Raw genomic sequence first — 20,932 nt, forward strand, 5'->3', positions numbered from 1 at the left:
ATAATCTGTATATCTTGAAATTTCATTGTAGAAATTGTATTGGTTACTAAAAGTCAAATAGATATTATTATTGTTATCATCATCATTATCATCATCATCATCGTCGTCGTCATTGTTGTTGTTGTTGTCGTCATTATCGCCTAGCTACTGTCACAGAAAGGACTGTGATTCAAAGCTATAAAACTTTTTACAATCTGACCAATGGCATCAAATGGCTGAGATGTCAGAACACATTCTAAATCTTATTTTTTATCTAGAGTGTGGTCTACAAAATGTGGAATTAGATCTGATATGCAATGCCCTGACAGAACATAAATAATTTAGGCATGAAGGTAACAACTAACTAAATAATAGAGGCATTGAGTAATCAGAAGGCACATAAACAAGACTGAAAACTTCACTTGCATTTGGATGAATAACTAGTTCAAAGAACTGGCCATTCATCAGAAAGCTAGCTGGCCATTCATCCCCCGTCACCCATCCACACACACACACACACACACACACACACACACAGAGAGAGAGAGAGAGAGAGAGAGAGAGAGAGAGAGTGAGTGTGTGTGTGTGTTTGTGCGTGCATGTGGTCCAGTAAAAATACTTGACCAGGTGTGATTAGGGTTGAGTGTTCTGCACGAACTTAATTATGTATACAGACAGTTCGTCCATTCCAGGAATTGAGGATCTTGACGGATCTTCCCCGTCATCAACATTGAAGCTAATATTTTTATACCACCAAAAGACCACGTTGTGACATAAATTTCAATTTAATTCATCTACCTGTTCCTGTACCCATTCCAGAGAAAAAGGGGTCTTAACGACAGATGGACAGACAGACAGTCTAACAACAAATCAAAGAAAAATTTTTCTTGTAATTTAATTACAAATTAACAATTTTTGGATTTTTTTTTCCTTTGGTTGTAGAGTAAAACCTTACTTCTTGCAAAATTTCATGACTATAGATCGACAGGAAATCACTGTAGGTTTTGATGTTAGAGTTTGTGAGTATCAAAATATGTGGCATACCATATTTACTCGAATCGAAGCCGCACTCGAATCTAAGCCGCACCTGAAAAATGAGACTCAAAACCAAGGAAAAAAGAATTTCCCGAATCTAAGCCACACCTGAAATTTGAGACTCGAAATTCAAGGGGATAGAAACGTTTTAGGCCGCACCTCCAAATCGAAACAAGGTTGGTCCATTTTAGTATGAGACTCAATTTAGGTCGAATGAATGACGATACAGCTACAGTAGTTTGGTTCGAGTCATAAGCTTAGCAGTTAAGCTTTACCAGGTAGCCATTGCTATGCGTCAGGCGCTCCGTCCGTATTTATACGGGTACCCTTCCTTTTTCATGTGCTTCGTCTGGTTTGAATTGATTGCTTATTTTTCTTTGATCTCATAAGTGCCATTCTCTTTGTTATAGGTGTTTATGTCACTCTAAGCTGAAAATGCATTACTATACTGTGTCATGCATTGTTTGTCGCATTCTGATAATGAGTGTTTATGGCCTGTCACTGCTCGCAGCATGGCTTGCTTTTGTGCGCACTACCGCCGCTTACAATGAGGGGGGGGAAAAAAAATAATAATAAGAGAGGATTCGTCTCATTAGCGAAACAATGGCAAGGGACTGCTATTTGTTGTTACTTACACTGCTGCTTTCTTTGATAATGATCAACACAAACCAAATAATAGACTGTGTATGATAGAAGATGTTCTGAACAAGAGTTTAGCAAAATTTTTCTCCGTTTGAAAATCTTTGCAGACGCCTCTTTAGCACATTACATTCTGCACAGAAATAAGAGTCATCTTAGATTTAAAAATCTAGTCAATCGCTGTGCTTCATTTCTGACTGTATCACTACCAAGCATAAGAATAATACGAATATAAACATGACATGATATGTATATTCTTCCGAGTTTGCTGTTGTCTCACTCTAGTTTCATAGTTTATTAAGGCAGACAGGATTTAAATGAGATAGCAGCAAACACGAAAGAATACATCGCAAAATGTTTATATTCATATTATTCTTATGGTCAAGAGAATACTGCATGTGATTCACAATTCATAAAAGTTCCTATTAGCAACCATCTCTTCTCACAGGTAGGAAAAAATTCAGAATGTAGAGTTGGCCATATTGACAAAAACCCCAAACAGTCTTGCCAGTCGGATTTTTGTAGTACATTGAAATGCTGCTACATTCGAAGATGAACAATGCTGAATTTGTATTTACTTCGTTGGATAATGTATGAAAATGCAGTGGTCGAAACTCGAGGCGCAGAAAAAAAGCTCGTCTTCCACCTTTTTTTTTTTTTTTTTAATTTATTTACTGACGCAGAGGTTTTGGCGCCAGTATTTATCTTTGTGCCTGCAAAGCAAGCCTGTGTAGCGCTACATATATTCGACAGCAGAAGTTAGTTGTGGCGGCACCTACCAACATTTTTCAGAACTTCCGCTTACTTTGCACTCGATTCTAAGCTGCAGGCGGTTTTTTGGATTACAAAAACAGAAAAAAATGTGCGGCTTAGATTTGAGTAAATACGGTAAGTGGCTGTATCTTTTTTTGATTGCATAGTCTTAGTAACTTAAGTTTTATACATCATCAAGGGACCATAGAGCTTCATATTTGACATAAATTTCTACTCGATACAACTGCCCGTTTATGAGAAAAACGATTTGAACAGTCACAGGGACAGACAGACACATCAACAACAAAGTAATTCTGTAAGTGTTTCTTTTTTTACCAACGGAGGTACGGAACTCCAGAAAGGCATTATTGGAAGGCTAGCAAAGTTTCCAGTCTTTTTTTAATGTGCCTTTCAATGACTGAATACCTCTTCTACTTGGCTAGTCGTTACGTTTACTCTTCAACTACGTAGCTAGTCAAATGTTTACAGTTTCAGTACTTCTTTAACTACAGCATTTGCGCAATGTTTTATTTAATCTTGCTCTGAAAAGCACCTGTCACTTGTTTTAGAAAATATGCTCACATTTACTTATTATACTTACCTCTTGACATGAGCACGTGGTGGTTTATCATAAACAAGCTTATGGCGTGGGCACATTTGTGTGGCTAACTTCAAGATACAGACGTGGATCTTGAAGAAGAGGGACAAAACACTAAGTAATATGATAGGAAGGCAGGCAGTGGGAAGAACTTCTAAAAATGGTTTTAATTCAATTTATTAAATACATTATAATCCTTGATATAAATGACAAAAATGTCAAAACTCAAATTAAGCTCAAGTCTTCTGCATCATAAAACAGTGGAGACAGAATGATATTTCAAAATAACATTTGAATTCTTAGTGCCAGATAACAGGTTGGAGTAAGGATAAAGCACATGTTGTGTTATTATATGACACACTATTTTTTTTAAAACAGGAATGGTAATAAAGTTCTTTTCTTTATTTCCTTTAATTTTCCTCCTCCTTTTAGCATAATACAGAAGAGCAGATGTGCACGAATGACTGCACAGAATCAAGAAAGCGGTTACTCGTGTGGAAAATAAAAGGTTTGCCACACATTACACAGGACAACTCGACGGTGATATACTTAACATGAGACATCATTATAATTTAAAATAACACCACTTACTCGACCACATGCCGCAGTTCTCATCACTCTGAATATAATACATAATCAATTTAATGTAGTAATGTCCATTTTGCTCGGCATTTTTCTGTTTAATCCACACAGCCTTCTAACGTAATTTAGCTCATCGCAACTGCACACGCAGCATCCTACAGGCAGTTCACATTAACTGAATAAATGTTGTCAACGAAATGATGCAATAAAAGGCATTCCCAACAAAAGTACTTCAAACTCGCCACAAAATCTTCCATAGCAGCAAGCAGCAGTACTCGCTTGACCTGCGCACAGCTGTCACAGAAGGTGATCTGAGAATTGTGGTACTGCAGAGAAGGACAAGAGAAGCCACAAAGCTCTTCACCGGAATGCACCCGACGACCGCAGAAGGCCACCTTCCATTGCAGTCCCCGAGGTCTTCTTCCTGCACAGCACAAATTTACATTAAAGCTGTCTGTCCACATCGCAAACTCAGTTACCAAAAAAGATAACTTTACTGACACCTGATCACTGTCAATCTTTTAGTCACAGCTCAGTTAAAAGGAGATTCTGTACATTGTCGTAACTGTTAACTTCTATGAATTATCATTAGCAAAATATAGGAATAGCATGCAGATGGTGATCAAAATAAAGCATTCAAAAACATAATATTTTTGCAGTAATCCACATGCTCCAGCTGTTGACAGCCACAATGTTTGCTGTAATCACCAGATATTACAAGCTTTTCACGTCACAAATTTCACATGTCGATATTTTGTGATCTTTCCAAAGCATTTATGTACTGATTGTGATACTATCTTGGAAAAGCTATAGCAAACAACTGGGTCTAACCATACTTGGCAAGAAGAATGCAAACAAGAGTTGCTCAGTAATTAAAACAAGGCGAGAAAATCTTAAGTCAGAAATGGAGCCCCACAAGGTTCAATTTTAAGTCCACCTCTGCTCCTGAAATATGTGAATGACCTCCCACTTCAGATGTGTCACACAGTGTTGGTACAATTTGTAAAAGACCCGTATTATTGTTCATTCTGCTAGAGCAACAGATCTCAGATTACCCCATGTGGGGCGGGGGGATGCGGGGGGGGGGGGTTAGATTATCTGAGTAGTATACACAAAAAGCGTTCAATCACAGACCAGCCCTGAAACGATATTCTTTTATTAAAATCATCTTTATTATGCTGTATAGTCAGACTAAAATTCATTAGGTAAGTAACTATAACACACACATCAAAAAAAGTGTTGCATCAACCCGGTTCCCAGAACTCGGGAAGATAGACGTTGACTGTGGATATTGTATCACAGACACAGTCCCTTAGACTGTTCAGAGATGTCACTAATCCCACCAAAAGATGTAAACAACCATTACAGTGCCTATTAGAGGGAGGGGGCCTGACAGCCGTTCAGTTTCAGTCATAACACCAGGAAGGAATACACAGTTCGTGCTGTCTGTAGTTCAACCGTGCCTAGACGGTCAATACTGCGGTTGGATCGCATCCGCATTGTTACTTTGTGCCAGGAAGGATTCTAAACAAGGGAAGTGTACAGGCATCTCGGAGTGAACCAAAGTGACGATGTTCAGACATCCACAGGACGTGTTACTACTCAAACTGTGCTCAATAGGCTGCATGATGCCCAACTTCACTCCTGACGTCTGTGGCGAGGTCCACCTTTGCAACCGTGACACCCTGTAGCGCGGTACAGGTGGGCCCAACAACACGCCAAATGGACTGCCCAGGATTGGCATCACGTTCTTTTCACCAACGAGTGTCGCATATGCCTTCGACCAGAAAATCGTCGGAGACGTGTTTGTAGGCAAACCGGTCAGGCCGAACGCCTCGGACACACTGTCCGGCGAGTGCAACGAGGTGGAGGTTCGCTACTGTTTTCGGGTTGCGCTATGTATGCCGCTGGCAGACGTTCCTAAAATGGTGGAAAGTGGTCATTTTGACCCCACATAAAACATTTTCATATTTGACTTAAACAAGTACTTTTTTTTAGTATTTGTTAATCCATACTTTATTTATAGTAATCACAACAATTATTTACAAGTATAAATAATGTGTGTGTGTGTGTGTGTGTGTGTGTGTGTGTGTGTGTGTGTGTGTGTGTGTGTGTGTGTGTGAATTCCTAACAGATCAAACTGCTGAGGTCATCAGTCCCTATACTTACACACTACTTAAACTCATATAAATATGTGAAACAAATACTAACAAAGAGATAGAGGGGCTGGCCAGTACTTACCTCAGCTCAGCACAGCCGATAGATACACAAAAACAGAACCGAAAATTTACGTTCCTAGCTTTCGGAACAAATGTTCCTTCATCAGGGAGGAGAGAGGGGAAAGAAAGGGAAGAAGGGAAAGTAGATTCAGTTACTCACAACCCAGGTTATGAAGCAACAGGGAGAGGAAAACAGGGAGGGTAGCAAGGGTGGAGGCATGGTTGTCAGAGGGAAGCCAAAGATATTCTACTGTAAGTACTGTGCCAGCTTCAGACCAAAGAGGATGCATACAGAAGTAAAGAGGTATATAGTATAAAGATAAACACAACTATGTAGGATGAAAAGATGCGTGAATGGCTAAAGAGGAAAGGGAAAGAGGAGAAGACTGAAGAGTAAATGGGAGTGAGGTGGTTTAACTCCAACACATCCTTTCATCCCGCCATCCCCCTGGACTGAACCTACGTTAAACCACGACTTAATACTTCTGCAGGGGGCTTCCGAGACCGTGCCGTGTCGAACTGCTGCAATACGCTGGGCATAAGGAGGTCTGATACAATATTAGGAGGTATCCCATGACTTTTGTCACCTCAGTATCTACTGCGGATGGCAGAATGACGCTATCCAAAACCGGCACTGAGGAAATTGTGGTGCACCAAAGGCCACAGATGATAGGACTGAACGACAGCTGTCGATAGCTGTGTGAGTGAACAGACTTGCAACTGTTGAGCTGCTGAAAGAGGCCAGATGAACTGAGGAGTTACTATCTGTCTCAATGAATGTCTGTGTGCAGTATGGGCCTCCACAACAGGCCAACTGAAGCCTGGAATTGGCATAGCAATACTGCAACTGCCTGTCCACTTGGTGAACGCAGGTGGCCTTTTCAGTCGGATCACATTCTATGCTCAATCGGACAGATGCCTTTAGATCGTCAGAAGGCTTCGGGCCGGAGGAGGGAGCATTACGGTCTGGGGACTTTTTCTGAACCATTAACTGGGCGGTCTCATCATGCTGGAGAGCAAAATGGATGAACGTAAGTAGCATGAATCCTCGGGACCGTGTCCACCGCCTCGTGCAGCTTGTGTTTCATTGGCACGATGACATCTGCCAGCAGGACGATGCAGCATGTTACACAGCTCACGGAATACATGTGTGGTTTGAAGAGCACCGGGACAAGTTTACTGTACTCCCAGATTTTAACACAGTCAAAAATCTGTGGGACCATCTCGACCGGGCTGTTCGTGCGACTTATCGTCAACCGAGAAACCTGGCAGAGTTGGGCAAGGCACTGAGTCGGCACGACTCCACACGTCTGTCGGTACCTTCCAGAACTTCACTGACTCTCTTCCTGCACGTCTCCAACTGCAAAAAGTGGTTATTCAGGATCTTGACAGGTGGTCTCATTAATGTGATTAGAGAAGTGTAGTCGAGTACCTTGGTGAGACTGTGCAAGAAAGCAGACTTGAAAAAGTTGCTGTAGTGAACTCAGTCTTAGAACTGGAGGGCGCATACGGGCCAAGTAAAAACTTTTACAGCTAAAAGTTCATCTCCTGGAATGCCAAACTAAAATGTTGTAATACTGTGGTCAAAACAGAATGCCTGTGTGCCAGGAAACAGCTCTCGATGAATGAGCTAGAGAAATTGGTGAATCCAGCAAGGAGAATGACAAAAAATCATGGCTGTAATCCAGATTGAGACCAGCTGGAAACTTCAGAGCAGCAATGTGAAGTGTTACACACCATTCAGACTAATGATATATCACATTCTTTGTGTAGTACAAGGAAAGATGATCGTAAAATATAAATGTCATGTGACTAGGGCCTCCCGTCGGGTAGACCGTTTGCCGGGTGCGAGTCTTTCGATCTGACGCCACTTCGGTGACTCGAGCGTCGACGGGGATGAAACGATACTGATTAGGACGACACGACACCCAGTCCCTTAGTGGAGAAAATCTCCGACCCAGCCGAGAATTGACCCCCGGCCCTTACGATTGACATTCTGTCGCGCCGACCACTCAGCTAACGGGGGCGGACAAGATGATCGTGACAAAGTAGGGAGTAAGTCACGGAATGTATGTTGTGCACAGGTGTTTGTTTTTGTACGTGCAGACATTAAATGGGAGGTGTGGAATATGAGAAAACGGCAAGGTGTGGAGACAAGTAAATGGCTTCACCTGCTGTGGGTGGAGCGTTTTACTTATTGGAGTTGTGGCTTGACAGTTGCTTGATCATCAAGAAGCAACCACACCCTCCAAGAATGAAAACAAAAGACAAGATGGTTTTGTGACAAATAAAGTATACGGTAATCTTGTCATGTTGAGCCTTCGATACATATGTAGTATGAAAAGTTGTATTCTACTCTAATCCACATGTCACCCTAATATTCTGCACAACCATTCAAGGAAATATATGTCTGTAAAAGGAAAGTAGTGGAGGTGCTTTTTGTGATATGAGTAGAAGTTGTCTTCTTTTGCTCCAATAACAGCTTCAAAATGTGAAGAAGTAAAGCCTTTCCTCAGCTACACAAGGGATTTCAAAGGTGCTGATTACCAAGGTGCCTAAAAGAGAACCAACTACGATGACTGGATTAAAAGAAAAAGGTAAATATGTCAGATACTACGTAGGGTGACATATCTTGCAAAGTGTTCTGAGTCAGCTTCAACTACAATTAGTGAGCCAGCAGCTACATAAACCCTTTTTTTAAAAAAAAAAAAAAAAACCGCTCCAAATGCGGAGAGGATCTCTGAGACTGCTAGGAAAAGAAGGCTGTTATTTATTTGACATCTGTACGGAATGGTCAAAAATAATAAACACTATCCAAACAAATATTTGATTACCTCTGTAACAAGAAGACCACCACGACATAGACTCAGGAACCTCAATAATACCTCGAGACACCCAACAACCTGGAAGCCCTCAAAATACAAAGTTATGAAGTGTTTCACGTCAACGGGTATCGTATGGAGTAGTATAAACAGAGGAAACTATGAACTAAGAGGGCAAACTGAAGCTCTAGTGTGATCCTAAATGACCAATTTGCCATTTAGAAAAAATTAATAAATAAATAAAATGAATAAAAAAATCACAACTGAAAAAAACAAAGAGAGCATACAGGAAAGTGACAAATCTGTACAACAAAAAATTTTTGTCTAAAGATGTTAAATTAAGGCATTATAATGCAGTTCTAAAATCCCAAGTCCTGTGTGGGTCACAAACACTGCTTTTATCTCAATGCAAAACAGCAATAGAAGATTTAGAAAAGAAAGAAAGAAAAATATTGCGAAAAGTATTAGGTCCAATCGAGAACAAAAATGATAATTATGTTTCGAGACCAAATGAGGGAATATATTCGATCTGCTCTAACAGAACAAATGAGGTCAGGAAGAGGTGTGTTACACTCTACGAACATCCAGAGGTAATGGAGGGAGACAGATTAACAAAGAAGATCCACACACAATCTTCCAAAGCAGGCAAACGGACAAAGAAAATGAGTGGGGAGAGAAGACAAAAATTGTTCGACCCAGAACACTCGGGCGTCCCGTGCCGTAACTGATCTGCCCCGTCAGGTCATGTCATCTGTCTGCCAGCCACACGTGCCACGAAAGTCGCTACGACACATTTACCTCAACATTACGAAGGGAGAGGAACTTACACGCTCAGACGTAGTAGGGAGGTTTCCGCACGACGATGCCATATTCTGCGAGGGCGGGCGTCAGGTCCTCCAGTGTGAGCGTGTAGCGTCGATCCTTGAGGCGCGCCTTGGTGTTCTGTGCGGAAGAGCGTGTCTTGCAGTGCTGCAGGGCGTCGTTGGCCACATCCGAGATGAACTTCTGGGCTGCCAGCGAAATCAGCCGCACTCTGCAAACACACAGTCCTCTGTTGCCGTGTGAGGAGGGGCTATCCTACTTGTTACCATCTAACCTTTGTGCACATCGTTGTCTACCAACCCAAGTTCACCACAGGATCAACATAGCCCAGCTATAACCAACACTTTTTCGCCTTTTTTCACACCAGCTCTCCAGTTGCTTTCTAGTTCACCTTTATCTCTCCCCATATATTTTTATTTTCATTTTCATTTCAGCCTCATGTTACACTTTCCACCTTCTATACCATGTCACCCTCACAACACCCCCACAACAACCCCATTAAGTTTTATTTACATTCCCTCCGCAAACATGCCTTCGCCCTAGCCACATTACACTCCCATATTTTATTTTCTCAGGCTTGTCTGACATTTGGCATTACCCCCAAAGGCCTCACACTTAAAGTTCCCATCTCTGGCTGTAACTCTTCTTTCCATCAGTCCCTATACCAGTTCCAAACTGAACAATCCATTGCCCTCAACCACCTAATCCTTCACCTACACATCAACTCAGCCAACGAACACACCCGTCAACTCCTATCCTTAATAAAAGTCCTCAATCTTTCCTCTCCCACATCCACACCGGCTGTTCAGAGCATCCTCCTAGAGGCCAACCGCAAATTAGAACAGCATGCCACCCTCCACCTCAAAAAACTATCCAATCTCCTGGTTTCCCACCTCCGGAAAGGCAACTCACTCACCCTTCACAACATTTCCAGCAAACCTCAACCTCCTCTCATTGCACACAGACCCAGTCTCTCCCATCTACTCAATCTCCCACTTCCAGCTCCACTCCCCCCAAAACCTCAAAATTCTGATCAACACATTCTGGAACCACAACATCCCAATTCAGTAGTTAACCTTTCAACCAAACAGCCCTTGTCAAAGATTTACTGTCCTACACCCGTACTCTCTGCTGGAAATATCACTTTGCCACGAAGAAAAATGATCCTAATCCTACGCCTAATGATCCAACTCCCCAAGACACTATCCAAATTGAACCCTGCCTGGAACAGTTCCGTCCTCCGTCAAAGCGGGACCCACCTCCTCTTCCTCAAAATCACCCTCTCCAAACTTTCCAGGAATTTCTCACTTCCAGCCTTGCCTCTCAATCCTTCTTAAAAAACCTTAATACTACTCCCAACATCACCACTGCTGAAGCCCAGGCTATCCGTGATCTGAAGGCTGACCGATCCATCGTCATTCTTCCGGCGGACAAGGGTTCCACGACCATGGTACTTGATCGTCGGGAGTATGTGGCTGAGGGACTGCGTCAGCTTTCAGACAACACTACATACAAAGTTTTCCAAGGTAATCCCATTCCTGATGTCCAGGCGGAGCTTCAAGGAATCCTCAGAACCTTAGACCCCTACAAAACCTTTCACCTGACTCCATCAACCTCCTGACCCCACCAACACCCCGCACCCCTACCTTCTACCTTCTTCCTAAAATTCACAAACCCAATCATCCCGGTCGTCCCATTGCAGCTGGTTACCAAGCCCCCACAGAACGCATCTCTGCCTACGTAGATCAACACCTTTAACCCATTACATGCAGTCTCCCATCCTTCATCAAAGACACCAACCACTTTCTCGAACACCTGGAATCCTTACCCAGTCTGTTACTCCCGGAAACCATCCTTGTAACCATTGATGCCACTTCCTTATACACAAATATTCCGCACGTCCAGGGCCTCGCTGTGATGGAGCACTTCCTTTCACGCCGATCACCTGCCACCCTACCAAAAACCTCTTTTCTCATTACCTTAGCCAGCTTCATCCTGACCCACAACTTCTTCACTTTCGAAGGCCAGACATACCAACAATTAAAGGGAACAGCCACGGATACCAGGATGGCCCCCTCGTACGCCAACCTATTCATGGGTCACTTAGAGGAAGCCTTCTTGGTTACCCAGGCCTGCCAACCCAAAGTTTGGTACAGATTTATTGATGACATCTTCATGATCTGGACTCACAGTGAAGAAGAACTCCAGAATTTCCTCTCCAACCTCAACTCTTTTGGTTCCATCAGATTCACCTGGTCCTACTCCAAATCCCATGCCACTTTCCTTGACGTTGACCTCCACCTGTCCAATGGCCAGCTTCACACGTCCGTCCACATAAAACCCACCAACAAGCAACAGTACCTCAATTATGACAGCTGCCACCCATTCCACATCAAACGGTCCCTTCCCTACAGCCTAGCTCTTCATGGCAAACGAATCTGCTCCAGTCCGGAATCCCCGAACCATTACACTGACAACCTGAAAACAGCTTTCGCATCCCGCAACAACCCTCCTGACCTGGTACAGAAGCAAATAACCAGAACCATTTCCTCATCTCCTCAAACCCAGAACCTCCCACAGAAGAACCACAAAAGTGCCCCACTTGTGACAGGATACTTTCCGGGACTGGACCAGACTCTGAATGTGGTTCTCCACCACGGATATGACTTCCTCAAATCCTGCCCTGAAATGAGATCCATCCATCATTAAATCCTCCCCACTCCACCAAGAGTGTCTTTCCGCCATCCACCTAACCTTCGTAACCTCTTAGTTCATCCCTATGAAATCCCCAAACCACCTTCCCTACCCTCTGGCTCCTACCCTTGTAACCGCCCCCTGTGTAAAACCTGTCCCGTGCACCCTCCCACCACCACCTGCTCCAGTCCTGTAACCCGGAAGGTGTACACGATCAAAGGCAGAGCCACAAGTGAAAGCACCCACGTGATTTACCAACTGACCTGCCTACACTGTGACGCATTCTATGTGGGAATGACCAGCAACAAACTGTCCATTCGCATGAACGGACACAGGCAGACAGTGTTTGTCGGTAATGAGGATCACCCTGTGGCTAAACATGCCTCGCACGGCCAGCACGTCTAGGCACACTGTTACACCTTCCGGGTTATCTGGATACTTCCCACTAACACCAACCTGTCAGAACTCCGGAGATGGGAACTACCCCTTCAGTATATCCTCTCTTCTCGTTATCCGCCAGGCCTCAACCTCCGCTAATTTCAAGTTGCCGCCTCTCATACCTCACCTGTCTTTCAACAACATCTTTGCCACTGTACTTCTGCCTCGACTGACATCTCTGCCGAAACTCTTTGCCTTTACAAATGTCTGCTTGTGTCTGTATACGTGTGGATGGATATGTGTGTGTGTGCGAGTGTATACCTGTCCTTTTTTTCCCCCTAAAGTAAGTCTTTCCACTCCCGGGATTGGAATGACTCCTTACCCTCTCCCTTAAAACCCACTTCCTTTCGTCTTTCCCTCTCCTTCCCTCTTTCCTGATGAAGCAACCGTTTGTTGCTAAAGCTTGAATTTTGTGTGTATGTTTGTGTTTGTTTGTGTGTCTATCGACCTGCCAGCACTTTCGTTTGGTAAGTCACTTCATCTTTGTTTTTAGATATATTTTTCCCACGTGGAATGTTTCCCGCTATAGTACATATACGGTAGTTACACAAAATAACTAATTTCTTTTTCAAGCAGTATTTAATTAGACTTTATTATTTGCAGTATAATTTAATGACTGCCTAATACATCTGAGTACATCTGATGTGAAAATATTTTATGTGACGAAATATTCGTGATTAGCTATATGTGCGAACAATATGAACATAAAAACATACCGATGATAAAAAATTGTTTGTTTCAAGATTGACTTAGCTGACTTATGAGCTCTCATACTCCTTTTTCAACAAACATCTTACTTTTTCTGCAATTTAATTTTTGAAATGTTATTCATATTCAAAATTTTTGGATTCCACAATATTCGAATCTTAAAAAGTAATTTTTTCTAGAATCCAGTGCCCTAGTTTTGCAATCTTGATTCTTCCTCTTCCAAAACTGTATTCTTTCACTAAAATATCTCATTAGTTTGTTATATATAAAAACAAAGATGAGGTGACTTACCGAACAAAAGCGCTGGCAGGTCGATAGACACACAAACAAACACAAACATACACACAAAATTCAAGCTTTCGCAACAAACTGTTGCCTCATCAGGAAAGAGGAAAGGAGAGGGGAAGACGAAAGGAAGTGGGTTTTAAGGGAGAGGGTAAGGAGTCATTCCAATCCCGGGAGCGGAAAGACTTACCTTAGGGGGAAAAAAGGACAGGTATACACTCGCACACACGCACATATCCATCCACACATACAGACACAAGCAGACATATTTAAATATGTCTGCTTGTATGTTTGTGTTTGTTTGTGTGTCTATCGACCTGCCAGCGCTTTTGTTCGGTAAGTCACCTCATCTTTGTTTTTATATATATAATTTTTCCCACGTGGAATGTTTCCTTCCATTATATTGATATCATTAGTTTGTTAAGTACCCAAGGTGAAAGATTTCAGTTCAAAAGCTCTTTGACGAACTTTAGGAATCCCTGTGTACATTACACAGATCTCCTGTAAAACAGTACTGATAAATTTCCCATTTTCTAATTATGCAGCACATAGTTCAACACACTTACTTTACTGCCTATTGTATCTTTGTTCCTACTAATTTTCTTGTATTTTCTGTTGATATCTGAAATGGATTAGCTTAGCATTTTACCAATTTGCAATTTTCTGTAATACATGTACATATAAATAGGTACCACACACAGAGCACAAGTCAGTCAGAGGTGAATATTCAATACATAAACATTGTGTAATTTTCAGTTATTTTGCAGTTGGTATTCAGTCAGTACAGTTACTGCGTATTTAGTTAGTCCACGCCCATTAGGCAAAACATGAATATCTACATCAAGTTTGGCTTACTGACCCTGTGCAATGATACAGATGTCCTACAGCTTACAAATCTCATCACCATCAAATTAAACTGTTTGCTACAAAATGTGAAGAGAAATGAAAACCAGATACTACAGTGCTGTGCACATCTTTTAATAACAGTGTATCAGACTCAACAGTTACAGCTTGGAGACTAAAGCAGACATTTCTACACAACTTATTACGTAGAGACGTACAGACCTGGTCGGTAAGCTACACCTTTACCTCAATACTGAACTTAACGTTGTTCCAAACAATGCAAGTCGCCTCTGCAGCTGACAAAAACTTTGGTGAAAGTCTTCATACCATTGACAAAAAAAAGGTGTAAGACATAATATGCACTAATATAATAAAGCATCACTTCACGTCTTGCACAGGAGATGTTACAACTTTGTGAAGACACACTGTAGTAGTGCACAGAATGTTAAGATCCACATGCCACATTTTAAAATATTCCACACCAAAGACAATCCACATGTAACTCACAGCAAGTGTCTGTGGTCATTAGCCACATAAACAAGTATGAAAACAAACCTATGCTTTGGGGCAATGTCCTCCTGCAGAGCTAACTAGTACAGAACACAATAATCGCCCCGCCAGCCCCAGAGACAGTGGTCACGTGTGTGTGTGTGTGTGTGTATTTTGGAAGAAGACCTTCTGGCCGAAAGCTTACGTGTTTAGCAGTCTTTTTTGTTGTGCCTATCTGCAACTCAACATTTCTGTCATATAGTGAGCACCAACCTGTCCTTTTAATATTATTGTGGTGGAACACACATAAATAAACATAAGGTAATGGAAAGTAGTCCTGGTCGATTTATGTGAAATAATAAGTCAACAAACAATAGCAGTTTCGGAAAAATCCTATAAAAGATAGGCAGCTGTATGAATATCAAGAGCTCAATGGCGAGCATGGACTATGCAAAGAAGGGAAAACTGAGCGGTGGGAGGAATAAGCAGTGTGTCTGACTAGTATAGGTACAAATGAATGGTGTGAGTAGAGAACAATGATATACACAAACAATTCTAATAAACAGAGGTCCAGAAACCAACAGGTTCCCTGACTTGACATATTATGAATGAGTACACCAACACCATCATCACCACCATCCTGAACAGTTTCTAGCCACACGCTGGGTCTGTCTGGAACATAATCCTCACCATCTAGTCCTGTTTGTTCCAGTGCTTGTCTCTTTTTCCAACACTCTCCTCCACACCTTTCCGCCATCTACCCTCGGGTCCTTCCCTCTGTCATTTCCTCCGCATCTCCATTTCGTTTATCTTCTTGGGAATCATCTTGTATTCCATTCTCTTCCAGTGCCCATACCATCTTAGCCTTGATGTTTCTATCCCACCCTGCAAGGGGTTCCTCTTGCAGTATTTCCCTTATCCTTTCGTTCCTCATCCTCTCTTTCTTTCTTACTCCTATACTACGAGGTGTGTTTTTTAAGTAAGTACCATTTTGAAATTTAAAAAAAGGCGTGCTAAGATATCTCAATAATTTTATTTTTACATGAAAGCCTGTACCTTACGCACTGACGCCATTACAGTCTAATTCTTGTTTACGTTGTGTACTGAGTGTTTAAGATGCCTCCGATAATCTCGAGTCCCGCTAACTGTGAAGTATGGGCTGTTATAAGATTTCTTAGTGCTTAAGACCTAAAAGCGATCGATATCCGTCGTGAGATCTGTGCAGTTTACGGAGAAAACATTATGAGTGATGAAACGGTAAGAAAGTGGGGGAGAGGATTTAAAGATGGCCCCACAAATGTGCATGACGAACAACAGAGTGGGCGTCCTTTGGTCGTTAATGAAAGTACGGTGCAGAAAGTGGACAATAAGGTGAGAGAAAACAGACGCTTTACGATTTCCTCCTTGCGGGATGACTTTCCTAATGTTTCCCGTAGTGTTTTGTACGGCATTGTCACCGAGCACTCAAATTACCGAAAATTGGGCGCACGTTGGGTACCGAAAATGTTGACAGATGTGCACAAAACCAAACGTTTACACAGTGCATTGATTTTCCTTGAGCGGTACCACGATGACGGTGATGATTTCTTAAGACAAAATTTTACGGCTGATGACACATGGGTGGCCTACGTCACACCAGAATCGAAGCAACAGTCCACGGAAGTTGAGCAAGGGCATCGTTTTGCTGCAAGACAATGCCCGTCCGCATGTGGCGAATCAGACCAAAGATCTCATCACACCTTTTCGATGGGAAACTCTAGATCATCCTCCGTACAGCCCCATTCTTGCGCCCAGTGACTACCATCTGTTCCTGCACTTGGAGAAACACCTGGGCGGTCAGCATCTTCAAGACGATGATGAATTCAAAACAGTGGCGACGCAGTGGTTAACAAGTCAGGCGGCAGACTTCTATGAGGAGGGTATTCAAAAACTGGTACAACATTATGACAAGTGCCTCAATATTGACAGAAATTATGTAGAAAAGTAGATTAAGGTACAGGCTTTTATGTAAAAATAAAATTACTGAGATATCTTAGCATATCTTTTTTTAATTTCAAAACGGTACTTACTTAAAAAACACGCCTCGTACTTCTGAGGAACTACATTTCATATCCCTATAATATGCTTGCATTGATTTCCTACGTTTCAGATGCACAGGTCAGTACTGTGATGTAGTAACTTCTATGCATTACGTCTATGCCTTCGTGTGGGATGTCTTTGTTCAAAAAGAACAACACTTCACAGGAATGTTTCTGAATGTCTGCCACATTCACTCATCTCTTTCTCATTTCTTCCATTTCCCTCTACCACACTTCCCAAGTACTTGGCACTTCCCACCTTCTCCAATCCTCATTCCACTAGTTGGTCTTTCTTTCTTTCTAGTTGCAGCCACGATCTCAAATTTGTTTGCACCAATTTTCATTCTGTACTGTCTCTCAGTTTCTTCCTGAGCATCCTGCTGTTCCTGAATCTCCTCCCACCTGTTTCCCCAGATCATGAAGTCATCTGTGAACACCACTGCTTTCATTTCCTCTTCTCCAGTTTTTCTGGCACCTTAGTCAACACCACATCTGAGACCACTATGATGAAGAGAGGAGACAAGAGGTTGCTCTGTTTCACACCACTTGTTTCCTAGGACCAGATTGTCATTACATTTCCCACTTTCACACAACTCAGGCTTCCACAGTTCATCTCTTCCACAATGCTTGTTGTCTCTTTTTCCACTCCTCCTCTTCTACTGCTTCCGAGACCTTTCTTCTACAGATGCTATCGAATGCCTTTTCTGTATCGAAAAAAGTCATCAGCGGATCTTCCCCAAAATAACATTGGTTCCCCCGGAGTTACCTCACTGCAAATACTAGGTCAACAGTTGACCTTCCAGGTGTGAAGGCTCACTGCTCCTCTCGCAATTTTTTCTCGAATCTCGTTTTGATTCTGCTTTGCAGGACATACCTTGGCACAGTGTGTCATCAGTAGTCTATCTATCTATTGCTGGTGCCTTTTCCCACAGTTCGCAGGGTCTGCATGGTTAAACAGATTTGGCGAGGTTAGTTTAAGGGGTGGCCGGATGCCCTTCCTGTCACCACCTTGTACCCTCTGGGACAGAATTAGTGTATCCTAACTGTCTGCAACTAGTGTAATCCATGTCTGCGAGCCGTGCAACTGAGGCGGGACGTGGGGACCAGCCTGGTATTCACCTAGGGGGATGTGGAACACCGCCTAAAAACTACATGTGGGCTGGCTGGCACACTGACCATCGTCGTCAATCTGCCAGGTGGATTCGAACCAGAGCCAGCGTGCCTACCCGAGTCTGGGAAGCAGCGCATCAGTGCCCTCGGTGAACCTGGTGGGTCGAGTGTGTCGTCAGTAATGAGTACAGGAAAAACTTATAAAGGAATCCCTGAACATTCGGAAGTGCACTCGAGGACAGAGACACTACAAAAATGTGAAACCCAAGTTTCTCCCGGTATATACAATTTTCAAATAACTTACAAGAATGCAGACAGTTGACAAATGCATATGTGCCTCAAAAATGACAGGGTGCACACCTGTCAAAATATCAGCAGTTACCGAAGATGTCACCCAGCTGTACTCCGGTAAGTTATTTGAACATTACGACAAGTGTCCTACGTGGCTCTTGTCAATGCCCGTGCACGTTCAAAAAATCCCAGTTGTGTTCCCAATGAACTGACAACCGTCCACAAATGTTTCCCAGAGTTCGTCGAGACCGTCACCAGTGTCAGAATACACCGGAAGCTTTTAATGTACCCACTCAAAAATTCTAACAGTTTCAAGTCCATGGGCCTAGGATGCCACAGTTTAGGTGAGCAATCGGAGACACTAGTTGCTGAAACACAATTTATCAGTACTTAAGAACCTGAAATGATGATGAATCAATGAGCACAGTTTTTCCCTTTGTAATTTATGCCCCACTTGCAATGTTTGAAAAGAAAAGTAGCCTTAGACATTAGCAGTATAGTAACATGGCGTGACTTCACTTAGGCATACACTGTAGTGGACAAACCATTGGTTTGCAGACTCATATTTACAAGGATTACTTGCACATTTCATTGTCCTCTACTTACTCCTTTTGTTTGCACCTGTGTACGAGGTGTGTGAGAAAAGTAATGAGACTGACAGCCCTATGAGAAATCTTGTACTCTTCTACAGATGTAGACCTGTGTGTTCAACCCTTCCAAATGCTCAGTTGGAGTTTCTGCTCTGTACAGCCATCACGTGCTTTTTGAGAACACCATAAGTGAAGTTGTGTTTTTGTTGTGTGTTACGAAAATCGAATAGTGCAATTTAGAGCAATGTTATGCCTTCAAGTTTTGCAGTAAACTTGGGTATTCCCAACTGTGATCTTTGAAAAGTTGCAACTGGCCTACGGGGAACATTCCTTATCAAGAGGAGAATTTTTCACAGGCACAAATCATTTGTGGAAGGCCGAGAACATGTTAAAAGTGAACCCTGTTTGGGGAGATCTTCACCTTCACAAACCGATGAAACCGATAAATGTATACGTGCCCTAGTGAGATGAAACTGATGTTTAAAAATAAGAATGACGGGTGACCAGGTAAACAGTTTCGCTGTACACCAAATTTTGTTCTGAAAAAGGAAGAAAACCGCAGGACAACTGCTTAATCTCCATCTTTTATTTGGTACACGGCCAGTTTCGGAACAGTTAAGTTTGTAAACTGCAGTAGTAAAAATACTCTGTTACGTGCAAAAGGGAAGGGAACATCAAGTCTGAAATATTACATAAGGAACTATGGATCTCAAATTTCAAAATTAAAACAAATTAAAAGACAGAGAACAGGATGTTACTTACAAAGTTCCGTGTCAAAAAAGTAAAAGAGACCTAAAATGAACGGGGAGCAAACAGCCGTCATAACCACACACCAAAAGCTTCCAAACTAATGAAACATATAAAATGCTATAAAAATTGGGGACGGGTGGTTAACATACCGCGTGGAATTGCCTGCAAAAATTCCATAACAGCCATTCTCTCATGCTGTGTGACCAGAAACACAAACAGGAAAACTGTGTAACAATAAATACTAGCCATGAGTATTGAAGCCGCACACGCCCCAAGAACATGTGTGGTATGTAACAAACACGGCAGTGGTGAATTGTTTAAAGTGAAAGAGTTGGGAATAACAGCTGAAAAAAGATGGAACAATCACAACATTAATGGAGAAGAAGACATGTACATTTAAAAAACAAGGAAAAATATTATGTTACATGGACATCTTAATCTGCCTGGATAATGTATAAATAACTGTTTGCAGGTTTGTTGGTTTATTAATTTTATCAAGAGGATGGGAATGAAGACTCCTTAAAATTTCAATTTCTGGCTTTTATCGCACTCAGTACGATCCACTCTGGGATAGGAGGGGGGTCATTTTTGAAGATTTCATGGTTCCTTAATCTACTACCAAAATTTTTTGGTATGAAAAATGACTTGAGGAACTCCTCCCTTCCGTGTGTAACAGAATATTTTTACTGCTGCAGCTTATAACAGATGATGGAACTGCAACTGTTCCGAAACTGGAGGATTATGAATATGTCCTGCAGTTTCCTTCACGTCTGAAAATGAATTTTAACAACTGTAGCTGCCCCATTAAGAGAACTCTTCATGCATCAAATTTTGACTGAAGAAAGATTTGTGCCACAATGGTGCCAAAAAACCTCACAACTAAGCAGGTCAGCTGGAGAAACGTGTGCATCGATCTCGTTAAGTGGAGTGCTAATAACTACTGTAAAGGAACTTAATAATCTTTCTTATTGATAAATGTATAGATAATTATTCAACCCTCATACCAAAGATCCGCCTGAAAAGTATTAAACACTGACTGACAAAAGAAGCTTTACACTATTTGTTTATTAGTTTAGTATTAGTTACCTTTCATTGTTCTCATGTCCTGGTGATAAGACGTGCACTGTAATTTTAAGAAATTGTGTTATACAATGAAAGCTGCTTATGAAACAGAATGACTTTCTGATTTACGATACCATGGATTCCA

The 20,932-nt window shown here is 42.0% G+C and overlaps 1 protein-coding gene across 2 annotated transcripts in view; it reads right to left on the reverse strand.

Annotated features, from left to right (window-relative positions):
* Positions 1-3,205: 3,205 nt before the first annotated feature.
* LOC124720519 (transcription initiation factor TFIID subunit 10-like) overlaps positions 3,206-20,932 on the reverse strand; it is a 103,081-nt gene continuing 85,354 nt past the window's right edge. For both annotated transcript variants that reach the window (XM_047245876.1, XM_047245875.1), the window contains exons 5-6: positions 9,455-9,660; positions 3,206-4,010 (exon numbers count right to left, since the gene is read on the reverse strand). In XM_047245876.1, coding sequence (XP_047101832.1) covers positions 9,459-9,660 — 202 coding nt within the window. In that variant the 3' untranslated portion in view covers positions 3,206-4,010; positions 9,455-9,458. The remainder of the gene's footprint in view (positions 4,011-9,454; positions 9,661-20,932) is intronic.

Source organism: Schistocerca piceifrons, chromosome 11 (assembly GCF_021461385.2).
Source record: "Schistocerca piceifrons isolate TAMUIC-IGC-003096 chromosome 11, iqSchPice1.1, whole genome shotgun sequence".
Classification (NCBI taxonomy): domain Eukaryota; kingdom Metazoa; phylum Arthropoda; class Insecta; order Orthoptera; family Acrididae; genus Schistocerca; species Schistocerca piceifrons.